This window comes from Rhinoderma darwinii, chromosome 10, assembly GCF_050947455.1.
Source record: "Rhinoderma darwinii isolate aRhiDar2 chromosome 10, aRhiDar2.hap1, whole genome shotgun sequence".
In the NCBI taxonomy this organism is placed as follows: Eukaryota; Metazoa; Chordata; class Amphibia; order Anura; family Rhinodermatidae; genus Rhinoderma; species Rhinoderma darwinii.
The window spans coordinates 58,675,605-58,698,865 of record NC_134696.1 but is presented as its reverse complement, the minus strand read 5'-3'; the positions used below and the strand labels follow the sequence as shown (position 1 = coordinate 58,698,865).

Below are 23,261 nucleotides of genomic sequence, written 5' to 3'. Positions count from 1 at the left end.
CCAACTTTAGTTTTTTCAATGGGAAGAGGGTCATGTGACACATCAAACTTATCGAGAATTTCACAAGAAAAACAATGGTGTGCTTGGTTTTAACGTTACTTTATTCTTTCATGAGTTATTTACAAGTTTCTGACCACTTATAAAATGTGTTCAAAGTGCTGCCCATTGTGTTGGATTGTCAATGCAAGCCTCTTCTCCCACTCTTCACACACACTGATAGCAACACCGCAGAAGAATTTATGGGTTATTTGCAAAAAAACGGGCTTGAATATCTTGACTAAATAAAAATGTAATAAACAAAAATGTAATATTTAAAAGCTCTTCGTATCTATGTCTCTCTATGTAAAAATATGGAAAGAAAAGTTTTTCTTTTTCTCTTTTTTCTTTTATTAAAAGGAAAAATATTTGTATTTAACATCTCAAAAAATATGTGAAATATGAAATGTATAACTTGGGTAATATTATTTAATTTTATTTAGGCAGGAAGTAATTTTCTCCAAAACTCGAGTTTCACATATATATTAGCGTATGAGGGACATTACTGATTATGCACGATCTATATAGGGATTAAAATGTTCATTAATATCGAACTAATTGATTGTCAGTTTTCTCCTTAACATATATTTTTTGATGTAGAAAGAAAATTATTGTTGTCACTTCGTTGAAGGAATATGAGGGTAATCTTGCAATAGCATAGACCTTCGGTACGGGATATTTTATTCCCAACTATAGAACCAATGAAAGCACGTTGGACCCTATAAATGCACTGAATCTGGCTGGACTTGCTAAGACAGCTCTGAGGAAATCCCGATAAGGGATGAAACGCGTCAGCTGACCTAATCAAGCAAGGCGGGTAGTGACGTCGAGACTCTGCCTTGTGAATCCCTGGCCGTGTTGGGAACATCGCACGAAAAAGGATACTATATGGATACTATATGGTTTGGAAAATCACCTTTTTGAAAGTGTGGGCCCCTCTTTCTTTTGGATCTAATACCTCTACATGTTTCTGTGGAGCAACCTTGCAGGTCGGAGACGTAATAAAGCCTATATTGAAGAACTCAATCCTAAAGGCTTGAAGGAAGGTATGAGCTTATGGGCGGAATCTCACCTGAATACCACCTGGTGAGAGGCATTGGAGCTTCAAATTGTGCCTGCTGCTCTTCCACGTCTCTTTGTGCATGTTTAAAGGTAAAAGCAGTATAAAATCATTAAGAACGGAGCTCTCTGTGATAATTATAAGGATCGGGAGGAATATATTTTGACCGGAATGGTCTAAGAAATAGACTGTCTATTACCCCTGATCCCTGAGGCAAGATTGATCCTTGAAAGGGAGGAATGAGAGCCACACACAAATAAAAAATACAAACCCCTTACTGAATGACAGCTTTATTTTTATAGGGGTATGCTTCTTTCATATATGGGAAGGCCTTCCTCATAAATCTACTACACGCTCTTTTGACAAGAATTGCTGTCATTTTTTGGAGGAAATACACATAAGTATGTGCAAGGGGAAAAAAACGCAGGTGTGAATTCAACCTAGCGATTTTTTCTTGGATCTATTTTTTTGCCATTTACCCCGATTTGTGGGGAAAACAAGGTGTACATCTATGCTTCCTACTTATTAGTATATTTTGTATCTGTATGTAACCTTTTCCTGGCCAGGAGACAAAAATGTTTTAAATTGTGTGAATACATTTATATTCTCTAAATAATTGGAGTTTTAATAATAAATAAATTTTCATAATTTTTCAATGACCCAAGAGTGCCTGGTTATATTTCTGATATAGTTTTTCTTTTTTGTTTTACATATATATCTTTCAGAATTGGCACCGTGTGATATTGATATCGCATTTATTGTTGGGTTTTCTATTGGGTATGGTTTTCTAAACCTAATCTTGTTTTATATTTGAAAAGTATTATCTTCGGTAATTTTAGAACAGAGAATAGTGAATGTACTGTGAAACTCATTCTAACACCCCAGAAGAGAACACCCTTTTTTGCTTTTTTATTACAATAGTAAATGAACCTTAAAACAGTAAATGGCACAATGCTTTAAGGAAGTATTAGGCATCGTGGGCCCGACCGAATATACAGAAAACAATAGAGCAGCATGCTGCACTATTATTTCCGGTAAAACCATGGACTCCTCAACGGAACCTATTAAAGTCAATGGGTTCCATCGGCCGCCTCCTCTGACGGAGCAGAACAATGGAAAGTCGAATGCATGTGTGAACCCAGCCCTAGGCCTGATTCACACCAGCGCTGCGCATCTCGGACATGAAAAACTGCAGTTTTTCACGTCCGAGGTGCATCCATGCTCAGCGCTGCGGGACGCGATGTCACGCATCCCCCATTGTTGAGAGTCTATGGAGGGATGCGTGATGCGTGAAAAGAACGGACATGTCCTTTTTTCCCACACACCCTTCACACGGTCCGTTGAAACAACGGCTGTGTGAACGGCCACATTGAATTACATAAGTTCGTGGGACGGCCGCTGTTTCAAAGGCCGTCCCACGGACGTTTAAAACGTTCGTGTAAATAAGGCCTTAGGGTAAGATCATACGCGGCAGATTTGTTGCAGTAATTTCTAAAACTGAAAAAGCATTCCACACATCTGAATGGTTTCTGCAGCATATGCATGGATTTCTGCAATCCTCATGAATGGGGCAGTCGCAGAATTATCTGCAACATGTTGTCTGAGTCTAATTAGACTGTGACAATGAAATAAAATGGTGTATTTCAACATATGAAGTAAATCTCCACCTTTTATCATCATATCAGGGTTTCTTTTTACTTTTTTTTATTAGGATTCTTAAAATGTACGTAGCGTTACAATCCCTGGACATATTAAAGTGAAGAATTCCACATCAACAAAAGCATGCGTTATAAAAGAATCAGGGCACTAGCAACCAATTCCCAATTTGTTGGCAGTGGCAAAGGCATATTGAACTTATCACAGTCATCATAACTTAAAAATAAAAAGACCTCAAAAAGATTCCCCTCCCTTACTTTGGATGTCAATGAAGAACCAATGTTTATAAGTTTAGAGGTAATCCTGAGACTGAATTATCAGATAAGGAGTTAAGTAATTTGGAGGGGTCAATATATTAATAACCTCTCTCTCTCTCTCTCTCTCTCTCTCTCTCTCTCTCTCTCTCTCTCTATATATATATATATATATATATATATATATATATATATATATACCTTACATACATTGTTTTACATACCTGTGACTTGAAACTCTTCATCATTAATTGATTCCAACCTGATGTGCATCCTACCACGGCGTTCAGTGTGATCCACCCCGCACAGACTAGGCACACTCTGAACGCAACGTTTGTGTACATCCATCTCACAGCCTGTGGGAAGACAGAATAGTAGTGACTATCGTTAATACAAACCTTTGCCAATCTATGAACATTAAAAAGGAGTTGCCTGATTTCAACAAATCAAAGTAATTTTTTTTAATAATTAAAACGTATACAATTTTCCAATATGCTTTTCTTTCTGTATTAATTCCTCGCCGTTTTTAAGATTTCAACCTATTGTTATTCTGTAGAACCATTCATTGTTTTCTTTCAGTGGATACAATTTTGACACACATACTGTAAATGTAATGAGCCGTGCACCTGTGTGTCCATGGACAGAATTGTATCCACTGGAAGTAAATAATGAATGTTCCTACTGTAGAACAACGAGCAGAGATCTTGAAAACCATGAGGAATTAATACAAAAATATATTGCAAATTTTTATCACTTTTAATAATAAAAAAATAACATTAATTTGCTAAAACTGAACAATCCCCATAACAGGGTCTTTGAGGATTTTTTTTTTTTTAGCTAGTCCTCCTGTTCATAAATAGAAGAGGGCTTTTCATTATGTTTAATTATTATTATTCTTATTATTATTTTTTCTAAACAAGTAATTGAAAAGCCCTCTTTATATATTATAGAAGGTTGTTATGATATCAATAGACTGAAACCTTTCCCAGTTTGTTCATTTACAGGCAATGACATCTTCCTTGTATACCAGATATGAAAAATATTTTGTTTCATCTTTATGAAGTAACATCATAAAGGAGAAACCGTGCCGACTCGGAATACAATGCAGATTTAGCAAGTTGTTTATTTTGATTATTGCCATCTAACTTTACTAGAACCCAGTCATCTCCTTGAAAACCTTATGATGCTCATGTACAGATAAGGAAATACTTGTATTATCACTTGCTAATAAACAGTACTTACAAGCACATTTCATTCCCTGGTGAACCATCCCATAAAGAAGAGAACCACAGTGATCACAGAAAGTCGGGCTGCTGTAGCTGTGAACCTTGAACTTGTGTCTGCTACGAGGATCCTGCAAGTTAAGCAGATACCAAAATATAAGAGCATATTCTCCTAGGACCGTCATGTTGTGGTCTCAGTGAAGACGATTTAATCATTAGCAGGTCCTTAGCCAACCCAGAGGCAATGCCAAAATACCCCCAAGAGGCAAGACATAACATCACTCAGAGTTGGCACCGGTGTGTCCCCTCCTTGTCACTTTGGACATCTTTCCACATTTACACATAAAAATTGGTTGATGCAGCATGAAATGTAAAAGCGTCAATATCTTATACGTTGGCATGTCAAGTGAGCTTGAGAATTTACTTTTTTTTACTCTTAAGACACTAGACAAATGCCTACAATATTGCTCATGTCCTTAAGACTTCCTAAGGTTGGTAAGTGTCAAAAGAAGTGACAGAATTGAAAAGCCTAAAGATTTTTCATTGCCTTGGGTTTTATTTCAAAATGACAATAACAGGCTTGAAGGAATTTTAAGAATTTAAGATTTTAAATTAAGCTTAAAAGAATGTGATTAAAATAATTTGGATTCTTATTGGGATGCCATTAAATGAACTAACATTATATCATATATCATAATTTTTTTACACATGACCTACTTCCATTGAAGTAAGAAGGGGTAACTACACACTATAAGGCCTTATTCACAAAACGTGTTTAACGTCCGTGATACACACATGATTTTCGCATGGACCTATGTAAGGCAATGGGGCCATTTAGACAGTCCATGATTCTCACGCAGCGTATGTCCGTTGCGTAAAACTGATGACATGTCCTATACTTGGCAGTTTTTCACTCATCATGCACCCATTGAAGTCAATGAGTGCGTGAAAATCGCGCACGGCACACGGAAGCACTTCCGTGTGTCGCGCGTAATTCACACAACAGTAGATAAAGAAATGAAGGAAAAAATAAAAGCACCTCCTTAATTTCTTTTTCTAAACAGCAAAACCGCGTGTCATAAGGATGGCATATGCGTGAAAATCACGCAACCACGCAGCAAAACACTGATGACACACGCAACTGCAACGTGCAAAAAATGCAGCGTTTTTTGCGCGCGCAAAATGCACACATTCGTGTGAATAAGGCCTATGTGAAGTGGATAATGGGTCCTAGACACAGGGTTGACTTTGCCGAAATGGCCCCAAAACTTAGTATTGGGGGTCATAAACTAGACCGCCTCAAGAAAATCAGCAAAATGCGCTCAAAGTCGCCAAGATGCTAGTCATGCAGAAATGTAAGGTCACTATATATATAGCAGTGTAGTCAGGAGTCTGTGGCTCTTTGTTGCTGTATGCAGCAATATGGAGGCAACCTTGACCTGGCGGCAGGACACCAAGTCTCTGATGTTATTAAAGTAACCTACTACTCCTTCATTACTCTCTTACTAGTGTTATGATAAATGATTCTCATATTAATACTGATCCGATTTTGTTGTATTTATTGTAATACTGATTTTATGTTGTTTTATTTATTTTTGGACAAGGTAAAGTCTTAACAGAATAAAACACCCCCTAACCATATGCCAATAATCACTTTCTATAGGCCCATGTAGCCCTAATCTAACAGTAAGTACATATACATATGTGCAACCAGGGGCGTAACTAGGAAAGACTGGGCCCCATAGCAAACTTTTGACTGGGGCCCCCCCTCTGCTGGGTATCACACAACCCCCCCCCCCTTGTAGATAGTGCCTCCCTATAGATTCCACCACACAGTGCCCCCCTATAGATAGCACCATACACAGCCCCTGTAGATAACACCATACAGACCCCCTGTAGATAACACCATACAGCCCCCTCTGTAGATAACACCATATAAGCCCCCCCAAAAAAAAAAAAACGGCCTATAGTTTGTCCTACAAAAGACATGCATCCCCTATCCACAGGATAGGGGATACATGTGCGATCGCTGGCATTGATAAGGAGAACGGGGGACTGAAAGTCCCCCGAAGTTCTCCATGAATAACCTCGGACTTCTGGCGTCTGCGCAGTTCAATAAAAATGAAAGGAGCGCTGGTCACGCATGCGCACAAGCGCGACCGGCGCTCCATTCATTTCTACGGAGCTGCCGACACAGACCCCAGAAGTCCGAGGTTTGTCATGGAGAACTTAGGGGGGACTTTCGGTCCCCCGTTCTCCTCATCGCTGGGCATCCCAGCGATCCCACATGTATCCCCTATCCTGTGGATAGGGGATGCATGTCTTTTGTAGGAACAACCCCTTCAGTGGCGTCGCGCTGTAGCAGCCATAGCGGCTGCTAGCGGAGCCTGCGGCCATGGTGGGGGCCGTGCTGGCGGGTGCCACGGGCTCCCTCATGCTGCAGGCCCCGTAGAAGTCGCTACGGCTGCTATAGCGGTAGTTACGCCACTGCGTATAGGTTTGTACGGTGTAAAACTACAGCTCCCAGCATGGCCGGAACAATGGTAAGGATATGCTGGGAAATGCGGTTTCACAAAAAAAAATCATACCACCCATCATCTCGCTGCAGATCATACAGTGACTACAATACTGATTAGAGGCAGAATAAACATTTACATTAAGTGACTCACCGGTGACATCTCAGATTCTAGTTCTTTTCTTCTCCCTCCGGTTCAGACATCTATGATGGATTTCTCCCGGCCATGACCCATTTCTGCAGTTTTCCGTTTAGATGTCTTCAGCTTCTCAGTTTTAAAACATTTCTGCACCTATAAACAAAGTTAAAATTCTCAACACATCTAAATATAACTGTCTCACACACACACACACACACACACACACACACACACACACCGTGCCCCCTGTAGATAGTGCCCACATATGGACTCCAGAGCTGCAAGGCAATAGCGCTAACCACTGAGCCACCGTGCTGCCCTACATATAGCTTCCCCTATAGTTAGTGCTCCACGTATAGCCCACCTCTGTAGATAGTGTCTCACATATAGCTCCCCCTGTATATAGTGTCCCACATATAGCCCACCCCTGTAGACTGTGCACTACATATAGCCACCCTGTTGCTAGTGCCCCACAGGTATCCCACCCCTGTATATAGTGTCCCACACATAGCCCACCCCTATAGAAAGTACCCTAAAAAATAGCTCCCCTATAGATAGTGCTCTACATATAGCCCACCCTTGTATAGTGTCTCACATATACTGCCCCACATATAGACCCCCCTGTAGATAGTGCCCCACATCCCCACATACAGACGTCCCCTGTAGCTAGTGCCCCACATATAGACCCCCCCTGTATATAGTGGCCCACATATAGATCCCCCTGTATATAATGGCCCACATATAGAGCCCCCTGCATATAATGGCCCACATATAGAGCCCCCTGTAGCTACTGCCCCACATATAGACCCCCCTATATATGATAGCCCACATAAAGACGACCCCCCCCCCATTATAGATAATGCCATTCACATTTTTGAAGAAAAAAATAAATAAATTGCCATACTCACATGATCCCGTTCCCACGCTGTTCACTGGCGATGCAGACATGCTCTCTTCTGAGCATGTCTGCAGGAGCTGAACGAGCGTCCTCCAATGACGCTGATTGGCGGGGCAGAATGACTTGCCCCGCCAATCAGCACCTTCCAAGCATGGAAGTGGCGCGATGATGTCATCGCGCCGCTAGCCAATCAGTGTCATTGTAAGGCACTGGATGGTCAGGCACGGAACATGCCCGGCCATTCAGTGCTAACACATGTATTTGGCTGCCGCTAGTACTGGGGCCCCCTCCGGTGCTAGCGACACCTGCAGGCATGATGAGAGGGCCTGTGTAAGGCTCGGCGGCGCGGGCCCCACAGTAGCGGCGCTACCGCTGTAGCAGCCATAACGGCTGCTAGCGGCGCCACCGGGCATTTGGGTGGGCGTGTCGGCTGGCGGCACGGGCCCCCTCAAGCCCCGGGCCCCGTAGCAGCCGCTACTGCTGCTACCGCGGTAGTTACACCACTGTGTGCAACATTTTTGTAACTATGGTGCACATCAGCTACAAACTACATATAAAAAAAAATCAATCAGTCTTTCACGTCGCTGTGGAGGAATTTTGACCCACACTTGCTTGTTGGGGTGACTATCAAGTTCAACCGAGGGATGGGAGAAATTATAGAACTTTGTTTTACCCCTATTGATCCAGAGGAAGGTTCAAGGAAATCTATACATTGACATAGGAGCTGATATTTTTTTTTTTCTAGGAAATTATCTTAAACTTTTTTTAAAAGCCATCTACTGTAGCTACTGTGACCAGCTCCTGCGATAGACTATTCCATAGATTCACAGTTCTCACATTAAAGAAGGCTTGTCGTCTCTGGAGAATGAACCTTCTTTTCTCCAGACGGATGGAAATGCCCTCTTGTCTTTTGAGGGGAATTTACATGGAACAGGATTTCACTATATTTCTTGTATGTGCCATTCATATACTTATACAAGTTAATAATGTCCCCCCTTAGTCGTCTCTTTTTAAGGCTAAATATGTATGTTTAATTCTTTTAATTTTTCCTCATAACTAAGATTAACTAAGATTCTCCATGCCCCTTATTAGTTTAGTTGCTCTTCTTTGTATTTTTTCCAACTCCAGGGCATCCTTTCTATGAACTGGAATCTGGATCCCAGAACTGAACTGCATATTCTAGATGAGACCGCACTAAGGCTTTGTAAAGTGGTAATATTATATCCCTATCCTGCCTCTTTTAATACACTGCAATATCTTGCAACCTTAGAAGCAGCTGATTGACATTGCATGCTGTTATTTAGTTTATGATCTACAAGTACACCCAGATCCTTCTCAACAAGTGACTCCCCCAGTGTAGCTCCCCCTAGGACATATGATGCATGCAGGTTGTTCGTACCCAGGTGCATAACTTTACATTTATCCACTTTAAACCTCATTTGCCAAGTGGATGCCCAAACACTCAAGGTGTCCAAATTAGCTTGTTATTTATGAACATCTTCCATAGACTGAACAATACTACATAGCTTTGTGACATCTGCAAAAATAGAAATAGTGCTATTAATCCCATCCTCTGTATCATTAATAAATAAGTTGAATAATAATGGTCCCTGCAGTGAATCCAGGGGTACACCCAGGGTTGCCAACCATCCGTAAATTTAAGGACAGTCCACATAAATGGGTGTTTTTTTCTGCTGTCAGTAGCGTCCGGCAAAAAAAAGCACTGTCCAGGATTTTTCCTTATTCTCCCGGAACTTTGCACTGCGCATGCGCCAAAATGTACATGCGCAGCGCAAAGGGAAGGCCATGGCTGGGCAAATATTCAGATTCCACTTCTGCGAAATCTGAAAATATGAAGGCAGCTCTGGCCTCAAAGTGAGATTGGTGCAGGGACTGGACTAATCCAGTCACCTGACCCGTCACCTGACATCACATCAGCGACATGAGGTGAAGTGACTCAGTTCAGGTGACTGGACTTGTCGACTCCCGTCACCGAAATCTGTCAGAAGTGGAACTCCGGCGCTACGCCGCATGACCTCCTCGGCACCTCCTAACAGTGAGTCATGTAAGGCAGAGCAGACTCTCTACTTTGTTTGCAGTGTGGCGCTAAGTACAAGGGGGGGGTGGCGCTATTTAGAAGCGGGACTGTATGACTCTATCTACAAGGGGGGGCTGTGTGGTGAAATCTACAAGGGGGAGCTATGTGGCGCTATTTACAAGAGGGAGCTGTGTGACGCTATTTACAAGGGGGAGCTTTGTGGCGCTATCTTCAAGGGTAAACTGTGTGGCCCTATCTACACGGGGGGGGGGGGGCTGTAGGGTGCTATCTACAAGGGGGGCTGTGTGGCGCTGTCTACAAGGAGGGACTGTGTGTGGTGCTATCTACAGGGGGCATGGTTACTGATGGCGCACTTTTATTGTGTCGAGCACTGAGGAATTATTATTACCACCTGGGGCACTGTGGATTACGAATTTGTTTAGAATATGGGGTATAGGTGGGGAGGGTGCTGGAAAAGCGAGAAACCAACATGTCTGTGTGTCAAATTCTGCAGAGACGAGTTGTGGCCGGAATAAGTTGTCACAGTGGTCTGGGCCGGATGGAGAAAAAAAGGGAAAGTGAATGACTCTAATCAGAGAAAACATCACCTAAGTTAGTGTGGGAAAGCTACAAGCGGAGCTGTGAGTGGTGAGTCACTCCTAGAACACTGCACAGTACACCAGGCAATGATTTTGTAATGTGTCCGTAAAAATTTTGGTCTGTCCGTGATTTTCAGCACAGTTGTCCAGAAATTTCTGAAGTGGAGGTTGTGAACCCTGGGTACACCACTTATAACTGGGACCATTCAGAGTGGGAATCAAACTAGGAGCCAATTTTAAATACAATTACAAACTATACTTTTTAAATCTATATACCTAAATTTGCCCATAAGGCGTCCTTAAGTGACCGTGTCAAATGCCTTTTCAACGTCTAAAAACACTATATCCACAGCGGCCACTCTGTCTAGGCTTTTGCTCACTTCTTCAAAAACACAAATCAGGTTGGTTTGACAACTTCTGTCCTTAGTAATTCTGTGTTCGTTGTCACTTATAATACAATTTTTTGTCACATACTCCTGTATATAGTAAGGGGTTTTCAGACAGTATAAATTGATGGCCTATTGTTGCTGTCAATATAAAAAGATTTTTCACATGTTTATTCATGTGAAATTAATAATACCTATTTATAATACAAAGATGACCAACTTTGTTTTAAATGCTTGATATGTCTCTATGACATCTGCACTGACAGATCAGATTGAACTAAATCCTGACACTGAAATGATATGACACACATTAACAAGTCAGTGGGAGAAGAATATCCATGTTATGAAGCAGGCCACATCATGGGCAGTGATAGCCATTGTTGTTTCTTGACCCCTACAAGGTTAAAAGTATGTAACCGGTTAGAAGTTTGCAGGAGACAAATCATTTTACGTTAGACACTTGAGACTTGTGCAGGGCCGGACTGCCCATTTGGCAATTCTGGCAAATGCCAGATTGGCCAGTGTACGTAGTGGGCTTCTGCCCGCCCACCTCTTTCTCATTGGCGGGATCACCTGCCCGGTAGCCTGACACATTTGTCCTACCTGAGCGGCCCACAGTCCACTCAGTGGCCACCGCTATACTACGCTGATTGGCTGGGCTGCAGTAGGCTGTGTATAGTCAGACTCAAAGGTAAGAGCCAGGCAGCACAGCAGCAGGCTTATGAGAAAAAAGTGTATCCCCAGTACTCTGGACAACAAAGTAAATATAGAAAATACATATGCAAAGAAATTACTGTCTGTTATGGTCTTCCCCTCCATGGGGAACTATAACTCCAAGCATGCCCTGATACTTGTAGGCCTTCATGACCTACTGTGAGTTGTAGTTTTCCCCACCAATGGTATTCAACAATAATGTTATTGCCTTCTTAAAGGGGTATTCCTATTTAAAGTATATGCCATAAATACCACTTATGGGATCCTCATCTATCAGCAGAACAGGGGTCTACTGACCCCATGCCCGCCAATTCCCGCCCGCCGTAATCTCTATATACTTCAGTTTGGATATGGCTGTATACAAGCAGAATGTAGCGGTCAGGGAATTGGCGAACGGGGGTCATTGGACCCCTGTTCTGCTGATAGATGAGGATCCCATAGGTGAGACCAACACTTTATACATTTATGGCATATTTCCTATGCAAATTCCATAAATGCCTAAGATAGGAATACCCCTTTAACCCTTTAACGATGAGCAACAGATACTGTATATCCGTCACTTGTATCTCGTGGGTAATCACTTGCCACTAGGGTCTATTTCTTATGGGATGATTCACAAATTACCTGTTAGATCTTATTGATGATATATCCTTTATGTACAATGATAACAACAAGAACTGTTATGAAACTAAAAGTGGACCCTGAGGATGGGCCCTCAGAATCATCTCCTCTGGTGGGCCCAAGTGCCCAAGGAACCCCAGTCCGATGCTGTACACAGCTGCAACTGCCAGAATTGGGTGAGAACAATTCCATCAGTTTAACCCCTTATATGCTGCGGTCAATAGCGACCGCAGCATCTAAGGTGTTTGACATAGAGAGGGAGCGACGCGATTACAGGGCGCTGATGTGTTAACATGGCAGCCGGGGGCCTACCAATTGCCCCCAGGTCTGCCAACACTAACTGCGTATTAAGCCATTTCAGAGGCATGGTCTAATGCATTGCCTGTCAGTTTACGCTGACAGTCAATAATGCTTTGGCATAGTACTGTAAGTATACCAAAGCATTATATCTGAAATCAGAAGATCGCCATGTGAAGTCTCCTTGTGGGACTAAAATAAAAAATATTCATTACTGTTAAATAAAGTTTATTAAAAAAAAAAAGAAAAAAAAAAAAGATTACAGTAAAAGTAAAATAAAACCACGTGTACATTTTTTTTTAAAAATACACATATAAGTTATCGATGTGATCATAATAACTCGAACAATTCAGTTCATACATTAATTAAACCACCAGGTGAACGGCGTACAAAAAAAAAAAATGCAAAAATAACCGCAAAATTGATATTTTTTTCCATTTCCCCAAAAGACAGTAAAATAAAAGTTAATCAAAACGTCCCTTGTACCCCAAAATAGTACCAATACAAACTACACTTTGTTCCGCAAAAAACAAGACCATGTATGGCTATATCGATGGAAAAATAAAAAAGTTATGGCTCTTGGAATGCAGCGATGCAAAAACAAATATTTTTTTTTTTAAATATGCGTGGCTTGCGCATCAGCCTGACCGGCCAGGTTACTCTGAAGCTCCGTCTCGCCTGAGGGAAACAAACGCCATCGGCGCTGATATTTATTCCCAAACCCCTCAACACATCTACATGGGACACCAGTAGAACATCAAGAGCTGGCAGATACCTGTATCGCTCGGAGGTGAGCCTGCCAACCTGCACGGCCTATTACACAGCCTTCTGCGCCGACCTAAATTTGCGGCAGCTCCCAGGACGAGTCCTGCCACTGCTACCCTTTTACATATTGAGACACACAAACTCAGCGACTGGGGTCCGGTAACGCCCCAGACCATAACCCCGTTACGATCACTGGGGTGATCCTTAAATATTGCGGCCTGGTACGCCCCCAAAAGCCATGTCCTAAATGACTGACGGCCCCCAGAAATAGTTTCACTCTACCCTCACTGGAAGTTCCAGAGCTGTTACATTTGTATCTGCCCCTGTTAAGCTGTACTATTGGACCATATATAATATTTCTGATAACTTATGCTCAGGACTGTGCATTGGTGGTGCTATACAGTTTGCACAATACGGTGTACAGATACTGGACTTGCCTCATTATAACATCTTCAAAAGCATTGAGGGGCTACCTCCATACTTCTTCCCTATGGCGTACTATAACAACTCTCCATTGAAGGCTAAAGGGTGTTACCATCTACACCCTACCAGTATGATGCATTAGATCTATTGATAATAGCCAAGCAGCTTTCGTGACTTCATTATTTTTTATATTTTACAAACGCCAAGATTTCTACGAGTTCAGACGACGTAAGGCAAATAACCGGAGTACCATGACTAAACCACACTCGGTAACTGCTGTTGCCAAACTTAAAGGCTTCACTAGAGACACGACTGATAAAGGGGCCTGCTCTTCTTCCTCACCACAACTTCCAGGACAGTCACCCGTAGGAGCTACCGCAGAAACTGAACCCACCCTGCGGCAGGTGTCTGAGCAATTGTTGAGTGCCATCACATCCAGTAATACTATCCTCATAGGGAAAATTGATGAAGTTAAAGTTGACTTGGGCCTGCTCTGACAAGACCTCTAAAATGTTCGGGACAGTGTTAAGGTGGCTGCGACTCGCATGTGAACACTGGAAGATACTGTTGCACCCTTCCAGAATGAGTCACCACACTTGAACGTAAAGTTGACTTATGGCACCAGAAATGTGAACATCTGGAAAACAGACTCCGCCGCAATAATGTAAAGATCCTAGCTTTCCCGGAGGGGGTGGAAGAAGCTAGCACAGCTGAGTACCTGCAGCGCTGGTTCCAGGATACGCTTCCAGACGCTACATTCTCTATGGCCTTTGCGGTTGAACGAGCACATTGGGTTCCAGCCCAACAGCTGGGACATCTCCTAGGCCACTGTTAGCCAGGATGCTCAACTGGAAAGATTGTGATCTTGTTTTTCAACTTGCCCATAGAAAACAAGACCTCAGATTGTTCTGTGGAGCTCCAAAAGAAAAGGGCAACTTTTGTATCTGTCAAGCGTCATCTAAGAGAAGCCATTGTGCCATACACCATGGCTTATCCAGCTCGCCTTCTAGTTGTGGATGGTGAGAAAGTTATTTTTTAACCTCGGAAGCAGAGGAGTGGATCATGAGACGCCCTACTCCTGATGGTCGCTGAGCTGGTAATGTAAAATTATATAAACTGCCGATGCCGCCTTCTACATGCGTCAATTAGGAGAACAGTGCTACTGTATTATGCAGGTCACCAGCACATACCGTATGTCCGAGATCTGCATATGTACTATCTACGGTAATGATGGATCTTTTATACACCTTGTGAGACTCTACTTCGGATATACATACATAACAGACTATTTTTATACAAAACCTACATTTATACCACATATTTGAGATATCTGCATCTAACCTAGTCTCCTATAGTCTATGTTCATTACAATCTTATTTTACAGGTCGAGCTGGATCCAATATAGGCTTCTTTCTGACCACTAACAGCATCCTGACCACAGTGGAGCCTGTGTCCTAATGTGCTGCGACATTGTAAATATGTCATACAGAAGAAACGGAGTACAAAGCCATATATATATAAAGTAACAATTTTATTCACATATTAGGTTAAACAAAATTAAAAAAGGTATCAAACAGAGAAGACTCTATAAATGTTCACATGACCATAGCAAATTAGCAGATCTGTGCTTTGACATGTTGTATTAAATTCTACATATAAGTGCTATAGGTATGGCAGTGGCCTGAAAGTAGTAATATCCTATCCCAAAGAAAGTGCAAGTGCATGTATTTAGGACAAAAAACAGTCCATATATAAAGGGAGAGGCAAATACTATCAGGAGTACATCAGCGTCTTACCTATCTCAGTAGTCCTGCAAGTCTGCATGTCATGTGTTTATATATATATATATATATATATATATATATATATATATATATATATATATATATGGCTTTGTACTCCGTTTCTTCTGTATGACATTAATTATATAAGGGAAGATGTGCCTTGTGGACATGACTTAGCCCGTTGTGACATTATTCTAGGAGTTTATGTATTTGTGACATTGTAAATATGCCTTTAGATTGTTTTGGAAGCCTGTATGTCCTTATGTTTTAAGGTGTCACACATCAATACTGGCAAGACATCGTAATACCTAGTCATTGTTTTTAGACTTCGATCACAAGAGAGCAGCTTTACGTTTGTGTTACACTTTACTTCCTCTTCCTTTTGCAACACAAGCAACCCTATACCTAACCATGATTTGTTCTAACATTATGGTTGTTCTATGTTGTACAATTTTGTGTTATTGCACATGTGAACGATTTTTTTCTCGAATGTCTAGTGTCACTAATATTGAATATAGGCATAAGCTGATGCAATATTGTACCGATATGGAGTGGCGGCCTGTGGGAAGCCCAAAAAAAAAAGGATTGTCCCTTTTCTGATGTAAGAAAACTCACACCACATATACTTTGTCTTCAAGAGACTCACTTGACCCCAGATACTACTAAGTATCTGACTAAGACATGGGTGCAATGGTCTGGTCATTCCACTCATACCTCTTATTCTAGAGGGGTGTCATTAAGGTCCATAGAAAACGGAGATGGGAAACTACCTGAGTTCAAATTGATCCTGCTGGTAGATATATATTTGCACATGCATAAGTCAATTGTGTCCCAAATGTTATTTAGGGTTTAAATGTGCCCCCGACTTCGGGCATGTCCCTTCTACACCAGGCTGCCCTCTTTGCGGTTCACCATTCTGAAGCGAGAGTTATATGTATGGGGGACTGTAATATGATTTTAGACCCAATGTTAGATAAATTACAAGTTAACTTTGTTCCCAGAGATATCCCCTGAGATTTAACGACCCTGCAGAAATTCCTTGATGAGGTTGGATGGATAGACCTCTAGAGGCACAGAAACCCTAATGACAAAGTGTAATCCTGCCACTTGGCCAGTAAAGATTCCGCATCCCGCATAGATTATGTTTTTGGTATGGCCTCAGTTTTCACAGCGGTTGTGGATGTTTATTATGATGTGAAAGGGCTATCTGACCACTCACTGTTATGTATAGAACTGGGATTGTCTAGTATTGTATCTGTATCTAGCTGGAGGGTTCACCCCTTCTGGCTTAAACTTATTGGGGAGCAAGATTGAATACCTGACCAACTCACTACTTTCCTTGACCTTTATTTGGATACTACTAGTCCTGCCTTACTATGGGAAACCTTACCTTAGAAAGCGTACTTGCCTCAAGTCCACCAAATCCTTCATTAAGAGGGAATCTGCCAGACATGAGGAGAGGATGGCCAGGGATTGTACAGATAGGGAAAGGGAGTTTAGTGCACATTCCACATTAGCCAACAGACAGGCTTGGCTACAGGCAGGTCGTCAGTACCTCACACATTTGCATGAAAAGACCCAGAGGAAATTATTTTTTATTAAGCAAACTAATTTTGAATTCGGTAACCAATCAAGTAAACTCCTGGCACACATTGTTCACCAGAACACCTCCTCTCCTGCTATCCTTAAGATCCTTAAGATAGTTTCTGAATAAGGGGAAATTCTAGCAAAAAATATCCAGATCTTGAATAGATTTAAAGAATTCTATCAACAACTATATTCAACACAATTTACTATTTCCTTAAAACAATTCACAATAGAAGACCAACAACTACTAGAAGCATATCTTACTTTAGCAGAAATAGAACAGGCGATATCGGATATGGCCAAGGGGATGTCACCAGGCCCAGATGGGATACCTGTGGAGGTGTACTCTCTATACTGTGAGCATTTGGGCCCATCCCTCCTTAAGGTATTTCAACAAGCTCTAGACACTGATACCCTCCCAGATTCCCTTTATGATGTTACTGTTGTGGTGCTCTGAAAACCAGACAAGGACCCTGTGGAATGTGGGTCTTACAAGCCAATATGATTACTGAATGTCGCTTACAACATTCTGACAAAATCTTGGCTAATCGTCTCAACACGGGAATTCTTACTATAAGCAATCCGGACCAATCTGGATTTATGCTGGGTAAGAGCACCACAGACAATATACGGAGAGTTCAAGTGGTTTCCAAGGTGGATGTTGCCAGGGGGGAAAGGAGGGCGCTGACTTCGCTTGACTTTGCCAAGGCCTTTGACTCGGTGGAGTGGCCATTCCTATTAGAGGTACTAAGCCGCTTTGGCCTAGGTCCTCGGTTTACCCAATGGGTATCTATATTGTATGAGAAACCCAGAGCCAATATCCTAGTAAATGGTTAATGCTTGAGTTTCTTTGCTTTAGGCAGGGGCACTCGTCAGTGATGTCCCTTAATTTTCGCATTTGCAGAAATGTTCAAATTGTTTGTACTGTTTGTTATACTCATGCCAAACTTTACTCAATAAAATGAGTTAAAAAAAATAAAAGGTATTAATTGTGCAAACATAGTAAAACATAAGAAACTATACATATTTGGTATTCAGCTTCAGTGACAACGGGTCCTGCGTGTCTCTGACACATAGCATCCAGCTATTATCGATCACATCTAAGCTCAGCCATTGTCAAGTGAACAAGCCTGCAGTTTTACATGGCTTAGATAGAATTATATTAGTAACATTTAGGGTCAGTTCACATGTTGTGTAAATACTGCAGTTTTTCCACAACGGAACTTGTTTTAGAAAATCCGCAACAAATACAGCAGCAGCAAATTGGATGAGATAAAATAAATCTCATCCACACACTGCGTAAATACTGAGCTGAAAAAATGCTCAGAAATTGACCTGCGGTGCAGAATTTTGTTCCGCAGTGTGTCAATTGTATTTGCGTAGACGCTGCCTATTTGTTGCAGGTTTTTCCCATTGAATTCAATGGGGAGGTTAAACCCGCAACAAATAGCAGTTGTTGCGTTTTTTGAGGCGGGTTCGCAGCGATCCCACTGCAAAAAACGCAACACCGAAAAAAACAAAAACGAATACTTACCCAGAATTCTGTGTTCCTCTCTCCAGCACAGCCTCCTGGGATGACATTTCATCCCATGTGACCGCTGCAGCCAATCACAGGCTGTAGCGGCAGTCACATGGGATGAAACATCATCCCAGGAGACTGGGATGACGCTACAGTTGTCTCCTGAAATGAAACGTCATCCCAGGAGGCCGGCCTGCTAGTAGCCCTGTATTTGCTGCAGTTTTCAGCAGCGGGCACTCCGGGCGAAAAACTGCACCACAGTTTGGTGCGCTTTTTCACACGGAATTCCCTGCGGCGCACTGTGCGGATACGCTGCATGCTATTATGCGGTATATCCGTCCCATGTGAACTCAGCCTTAATATTCACTGTGAACTGTTTCTTGTCACTGTGTATTTAACACGTTAAAAGTCAAGTTAAAGATTGCAACACCTGTATGATTATAACTAGTATCAGTTTATAGTGAAGATTAAATGTCACTAATGTGTTCATGGCAAGATACTTAGAATCTGTATTATTCATTTTGATTAATTTTTGTTTTTCTAATTTGCCCATAAAAAAAAGGATGTTTGTGAAGTTGTCCGGAAAAAAAAGCAATTTTTGTTAAGTACCAAACAATTGTCTTAAAGTGACTAGCCACTCTTCTGAAAGGATAGTCAATCTACTACTACACTCCTTTTCCATTACTTTAAGATCCCTGCGTTCAATGTATGTCACAGGAAAGCTCCCAGCGCATACACCAAATGTATTCATAGGACCTCTTCACCTGGCAGATTCCAAAAGCATGTCCTTTTAACCATACGTTGGGCTGGTATGCGTCAACTTATTATTATTTTTTTTACTGTATAGAATAGCATAGTAAAATGCAGAGGGAAAGAGTAAGAAATAAATATATACACACCACACTGTATGCATTTTTACTGTGGGAGCCTATTGGCCTATACAGTGTCATATGTTGCAGCCTTCCATTCGAGGTATACGTTAGGAAATCCTCCCAACAATTACCGCTCACGGAAGGGTTAAAAAACGCTATGTGAACAGAGTCTTTGTTAAACATTGATGAGGATTCCTAGGCTCCATTCTACAGCAGTGACTCTCAAGGCCTCCCCACAATTCTGCGCTGACATCATATCCAAAGTTACTATCCTGTTGGACAGTGTCTTTAATTTGTTTATTTTCAACAACTTAGCCTTTTTCCATTAAAATGATGGAGTAGGCAAAACAATTCATTTACTGAAGCACAATACCTGAAAATACCTAGAGTAGTTTTGCATAAAGCCCTGTGAATATTGATGCATGGGTACAGCAATATTCAACTGTAATTGTCCTTGAGCAAGCCTTCGTATCACCTAACATTAAAGCCTATGTAGATGTAATAGATGAGTCTGGTACTGAACACTCGTAGAGGTAACACATCTCTTTAGGTGCAAAGTAAGATGGGATGTGCAGCCAAAGTTAATCGTACATTATTCCAATTCCAATAATCCATGCAGCATTAAATAATAATGCTGCATGGATACTTATCCTGTACTTGCTGATATTTCCTATATGTGACTTTGGGGTAATAGGGCTTGTTAATATGTTCCAGGGTCACAATCCACTGTCTCAGGCATTCATTTTCCCTTTCTTCTTTAGCAAGCCAAGAGAGAGTGTGTAAACACATTTCCCATGAATCACAGGCAATGTCACTGACACTGCCGACTTTCTGATTCCAAATGGCTTTCTGATTTTTTAATTGCCTGAGTACAATGAATGTAGGGAATTATCTGCAGGCGAGTCTAGCACATAGACTGTAGTTACCCTGTGGTAACGCCCTCTGTCTTTACATATGTATTGTTTGACCATAATGGATCATGATTAAATGGTGATTCCCTCACAATCCCTTACGATTTGACAATGAATAGTTAACCACAGTGTTTGGACTATGTAATTAGATTTTATTACATTATTTTTCGCACATTCAAATGATTTGTCAATGATTTTTGTTTCTTCCTAATACATTATACAGTTGATAAGCTTTTTGCATATTCTAGTCTTGTCCTTGGTACTGAAAAATTTGCCAGTCTGGTAATAAGAACCAAACATCCGGCCTTCCTTCTGGGTCACTGATCTAGGAATAGGTTAGTCTGGGCAAGAACAGTGATTGTGTGTACAGATGCAAAGCAGATTATTTTTTACTGTCAGTTTAGAAATGGTGCTAGGAGGTTGCAGATGGCTCTGTCACCCTCCCAGTCACACATGTTGCCGGAGGACATGTAAATGTGCTACCTCTGGTTTATGAGAACAGTTACATTGGAGTTATTTATAAATCAGCACAAGGTTAGCTACAGTTTTTTAAAGAGATGCAGGCAAAGGCAATGCAGATTTTAACTAGAAACAGGAGATAAGGTTTGCATGGTTCAAGAGTTAGAACTTGTTCATACTGTGCATATTATTGCAGTAAATAAAGGTTATTTTGAAAGCGTAAATATTCGTTTTTGGATAAATCAGTAGTACAGTATATTTCAATATAGGAAACTGTAATATAATATTAAGGAAGGTGGCATCTTTCTCATCTAAGCTCACCGTTTCTTTTTAATGAAATAGTTTTTATTAACATTTTCAATAATACAAACCAGACAATACAGTCAATAAAACCCATCCCACCCGCCCTAGAGAACCACACATGCAAACATACACAGAGTTGTCAAAAGAGAATAAGCCATTAGCCATACATGCTGACATGGAAAAAAACATAATGTACGATCCAGTACAATGAGCATTATCCCAACTAGTTCGTGAAATTCCCCAAAAACCTGACACAGCTATGAGAAGGCTCCAAGAAGACCTGTGGGGTTAACAGGAGTTAACAACGATACATTCCATTGCCTTTCAAATTTTTTCAAAGTACCTCATATTTGTAATGCTTGGCAGAAACTAGGCAGCAGGTGACGACAGGTGTGCGTAGGCAGTCAAGCGTGGTATCCAGCACGGCACGGCAATGGCAAGCACGGCACAGCACGGCAATGACAAGCACGGCACAGGACGGCAATGGCAAGCACGGCAATAGCAAGCACGGGATATAGGAACAGGAGCAGGAACGGGAAACACTGGGATCAGGAAACACTAAGGGACCAATTTGCATAGACAGACTAGGAATACACAACAACGCTCAGGCATCGAACTAGGGGGCTGGACCCCTCTTATAGCCCAGGGTACTCACGGGTCAAAGGTCGTTCATGATGTCCGGTGCGCGCGCTCCAGCGGAGGTGAGTGGATGCAAGCGCTGGCATCTCCTGAGGAGGAGGCTGGGGCCAGCGCTTGCCGACTCGTGGCGCAGCCACGGACATTACAATAGGTTTCCATTTCCATCCCCATTGATTTCAATGGTGACGAATCCGGAGCCAATGTTGTGCAAGGGTTTTGTCGTTTTGACAGAATGAATAGTGTAGTCGACCACCCTTACACAACGGAGACAAACGGAAACCATTGGCATCGGATCCGTCTTCATTGAAATCAATGGTGATGGAAACTGAAACCTATGGTTTCCGTTTGTGTCTGTCAGGGCTCCATTCTGTTGGAAAGCTCCGACAGAACGGAGCCCTAGCGCAGATGTGAACGAAGCCTTACCAGATTTCAATAAGACAATAATTAATGCCTCCAACATTAATGGTCGCAATCAATGCTCATCCTCTGCCATCTATAATAATAATAATAATAATAATAATAATAATAATAATTATAATTATAATAATAATAATAATAATAATAATAATTAACGTGACAAAAAATCCAGAAACAACTTGGAGGTAATAAACCTTTCCTCACATGCCCTCTCTGATGCCCAGTGTGATGTGTTAGGGAAGGGGCTAACCTTTTCACGAACAAATTCTTTTAATTTTTTCACAGCTCTAAAGGACTTGCACCTATTCTCCAGAAAGGTAGTCCTGAAAAAATTACATAATAGGGGAGGTGAGGAATTCAATAGTCAAGCTGAAAGGGATGCTCTACGAGCATTGGAAGATCTCCTATTGGAACAAACCTCAGAAATACAAGGTACGTTCCCATCTGCTGTTGTGCCCAAATCCACTAGATTTTCCCCCTTGTCACTATGTCCACAGGTAGAAATCTTTACAAAAATGGTTACCGAGGACTTTAGAAAGTTATCAATTAGAAATACCAGAGATAATTTAACTCACATCCAAAGAAAGGCACTCAAAGAGCTCCAAGCCCTGGATGATGTAGTGTTCAAGGCTGCGGACAAGGGGGGAAATGTTGTGGTTTGGCCAACAGTTAAATACGAGAAGGAAGTCTTCAGGCAGTTGCGTGATAGGGCGACATATGAGAAACTATCGACTAATCCAATCGATCGCTTCTCCCAGGAATTAAGAAGTATTGTAGACATGGCTTTAGATTTAGGTATTATCCCTAAAAAGATACATGATGGGCTAATTATTGATGATCCTAGAATTCCGACTCTATATCTGTTACCAAAGATCCACAAGGATCCCATTGACCCCCCCGGGACGTCCAATCGTGTCTGGGATAGATGGATTATGTAATCCAGTATGTAAATTCATTGATCACTATTTGAAACCCATGGTATATGATTTACCTTCCTATGTCAGGGACACGACGGACGTCCTCGGTAGGGTCAGTGGTATCCAAGTGGAATCAGATATGTACCTTGTGACTGCAGACATTGAGTCACTCTATACGAGTATCAGGCACCAGGATGGGCTGGAGGCGGTCCGTTTCTTCCTGGGGACC

At 41.6% G+C, this 23,261-nt stretch overlaps 1 protein-coding gene across 1 annotated transcript in view; it reads right to left on the bottom strand.

Annotated features, from left to right (window-relative positions):
- PRKCG (protein kinase C gamma) overlaps positions 1–23,261 on the bottom strand; it is a 565,988-nt gene that overhangs the window by 223,145 nt on the left and 319,582 nt on the right. The window contains exons 4-5 of the mRNA XM_075839972.1: positions 4,249–4,360; positions 3,231–3,362 (exon numbers count right to left, since the gene is read on the bottom strand). Coding sequence (XP_075696087.1) covers positions 3,231–3,362; positions 4,249–4,360 — 244 coding nt within the window. The remainder of the gene's footprint in view (positions 1–3,230; positions 3,363–4,248; positions 4,361–23,261) is intronic.